This window comes from Penaeus chinensis, chromosome 31, assembly GCF_019202785.1.
Source record: "Penaeus chinensis breed Huanghai No. 1 chromosome 31, ASM1920278v2, whole genome shotgun sequence".
Lineage (NCBI taxonomy): Eukaryota > Metazoa > Arthropoda > Malacostraca > Decapoda > Penaeidae > Penaeus > Penaeus chinensis.
The window spans coordinates 23010238-23013277 of NC_061849.1; the positions used below are offsets into that span (position 1 = coordinate 23010238).

A 3040-nucleotide genomic window follows, 5' to 3' on the forward strand; every position below is an offset into this window, starting at 1 on the left:
TCTTCTAAATATCACCCAGATTTTAACTAGTTTCAAAAATGCTTAGTGAGCCTAGTTATCAAACAACACATTAACAAGACATGAATGATCTGAAGAGAAATAACGAAATTAATCACTGGAAATAACTTACATATTAGTTTAATCTAAAATCTTTATAATTCATATCCCTTGGTAACACTGAGTGACTCTACTTGACCGATGGTAATTTTAAAAAACACTCGCTTTGATGATTCAATTAAACACTATCAACTAACCTCAATATGACTGAGAGGCTTCTAAAGATCCTAATAAGTTTATTGTTAATTATAAATTTTATTATTATTATAACAGAAATGCTGCTACAAATAATGTAGGTCTCTGTATAAAGTCGTTCTACTAGAAATCGCATTTATTCAGTTATTATACAAGCCATTTATGGCGTAACATTCAGGGTCAATATAAGACCTAATGATAAAAATAATGTTGACTGACTTTATCGTGACCACAAGAAGCACTGATACACATATCTTTACGTAATCCTCACTTCCCCAAAACGTGATAAACAGTCCATGCTGCCAGTGATGACATGTCAGATACGAACAATAGCACCACTGATTCACGCCCTGACACTAACTGACACTACTGTCACTGTCGTATAACATTTAGACAAATTGTATCTATATTAACGTACTAAGTAAAAGTCCACAATGACAAACAACCGCGTGCGCAATATAAAAATAAGAACAAAGAATTCTGCGTTTATCTTTGACGAATACCAGTACCTATGATGACTCACACTATCCCCCTTCTTACGTTATCTGACTTTTTACTCAACTTATAACTACATTTCTAACCAGTGTCCACGTCTTATTCTCACTACAAAACTTCGTCTTCTACAACTTTTACGTAGAGCCGACGGGGGCGCCAACCCCATCCTGTTTACTCCTGACGAGTCCTGATGACGCTGAGACAAGAGACTAACCTCCTTACCCCTTCCTTCCCTCCCAAACCCCGACTACCCGACTCGACTCCGACTCGCGACGTGTTTGCAGGGAACATCCTCCTCTGGTCACTCACAAACGTGGACAACGAAACCAACTATGAGCTTCACATCGAGCTGGAGGACTGGTCGGGCAACAAGAGGTTCGCAAGGTATCGAGGCTTCCGCGTCGGCTCGGAGCGCGATGCCTACCGACTGTACCATGCGAACGTCTACTTCGGTAATGCAGGTAAGTTTTAACGAAGCATTTTCCCCGCCGGCTATATTGTACTGTAAAAGCAAAAAGACAAATTTTGCTTGTACGATTATTACATGTCTTTCAGAGTAACCTAATGCCTTCGTGCCTTGAAAATAAGGTTATCCACGCCTTTAGCCGATATCGGTTTCCTCTTAGCTTCCTGTAGACTGAGGACAAAGAGACCCTTATTTTCGTTTGCTGGTTCCCCACAGGTGACTCCCTCTACTCGCACAATGGACTCCCATTCTCCACCTTCGATGTAGATAATGACAATCGGGATGGAGATTTCGTGGAACGCAGCTGTTCACGGTTATATAAGGTATTGTAATGTATGTGTTTTACGGGCACCTGTCTCGGAAGCTCAGTGTCAGGTGGAGAGAAAACCCAGGAATGGAGTATAAATATAATAGATTAAATTACATTAGAAAATTGCCTGACACAAAACCTGATATTTTTACTTATCTTTATCTCATCTTCGCTTGTGCAACATATGAGGATGATGAAGCAGATGTTAAGTTCGATTTCTTTGCTCTTGATCAGTGACTCAACCAGAGCTAAATATATGCCCTCGGGTAGGTATTTATATGGTAGGGGGTTAAACCTACACTAATGTGGCAGGCTGATCTTGTCAGATAATGCAAAGGGCTTTAATTAATACCACTAGTTATATAATAAGTTTACTACTTGACTCAGTAAATCAACAGCTTTCATCGATAATGTTTCTATGATTTTTGTTTGAATTTCCTTAAAAACGAAGTAGAATATTAATAGATATATTGAATTGTCTTATGCAAATATATATAGATATATTTATATATATTTTATATATAATATTTTTTCTTCACTCTATGTGTATTGTGCCAGTAAGGGGTAAGGTGGGGGTGAATGACGAATTATATCCAGTCCAGGGGGTAAATGGCAGAGGAAGTGCAGAGGGTTTCTAGTCTGGGTCATGCGCCTTCGGTGTGACTCATGGTTACATTACGTGTGTTGACGAGCATTCAGTTCCTTCTGTAACTCTCTGGTTATGTTTTCGATGTTGTTGTCCTGAAGTTCATGTAATATGGGCGTTTAAAACTAAAACTAATGATAAATAAAGTAATAATTCTTTTAGTTGTTTTTGGATGGATATCATGTAATGAGACTCTCACAAGTTAAATGATTACAGATGATAAGCCAATGAATAAAACCATATAAACCTTCCAAACATGATTTTGGGTACTGCCATATCAACGACACACATGCAATTGTGACAGCATGTTCACCGCCCACGCTTCCCTCTCTTTCCAGGGTGCGTGGTGGTACGGTAACTGCCACGATGCGAACCTGAATGGCTGGTACCTGGGGGGCCCTCACAGATCCTTCGCCGACGGTGTCAATTGGTACACGTGGACGGGGTACAATTACTCTCTGAAGCGCACCGTTATGAAGTTCAGGTAGGTAAGAGGAGTTCTCCAGAGGAAATCCGAAAGATAAACTGAATAATTTATGAATTATTCACGATTGCAGAAATTAGTATTCTACAGGGGTTTCGTAATGCATTTTTGACTTGACGGCATGCAAGAGAGATTTAAAGGATTAAAAGTTTGGACGATTCCCTCAACGATGAGATTTAATGTTTCATAAATTATCTTTTGTTAAGTTAAAAGTTAACGAAGATCATGCAGTGGCCTATGCGACTGTCACCTTCTCTTAAAATGTAGGTTTTATATACTGTACACGTTTAGGCCCTCTTACTTTGGGTAATCATCGAGAACTGTAGAGACTTGATCTCAATCACTTCAAAATCTCAACCAACAAGATTTGTTTATGTGTGTACGATT

At 39.0% G+C, this 3040-nt stretch overlaps 1 protein-coding gene across 1 annotated transcript in view; it reads left to right on the forward strand.

Annotated features, from left to right (window-relative positions):
* Positions 1-2657, forward strand: part of LOC125041930 (microfibril-associated glycoprotein 4-like) — a 40186-nt gene extending 37529 nt beyond the window's left edge. Inside the window, exons 5-7 of the mRNA XM_047637338.1 lie at positions 1032-1208; positions 1430-1536; positions 2508-2657. Of these exons, the coding sequence (XP_047493294.1) occupies positions 1032-1208; positions 1430-1536; positions 2508-2657 (434 nt within the window). The remainder of the gene's footprint in view (positions 1-1031; positions 1209-1429; positions 1537-2507) is intronic.
* Positions 2658-3040: the final 383 nt, after the last annotated feature.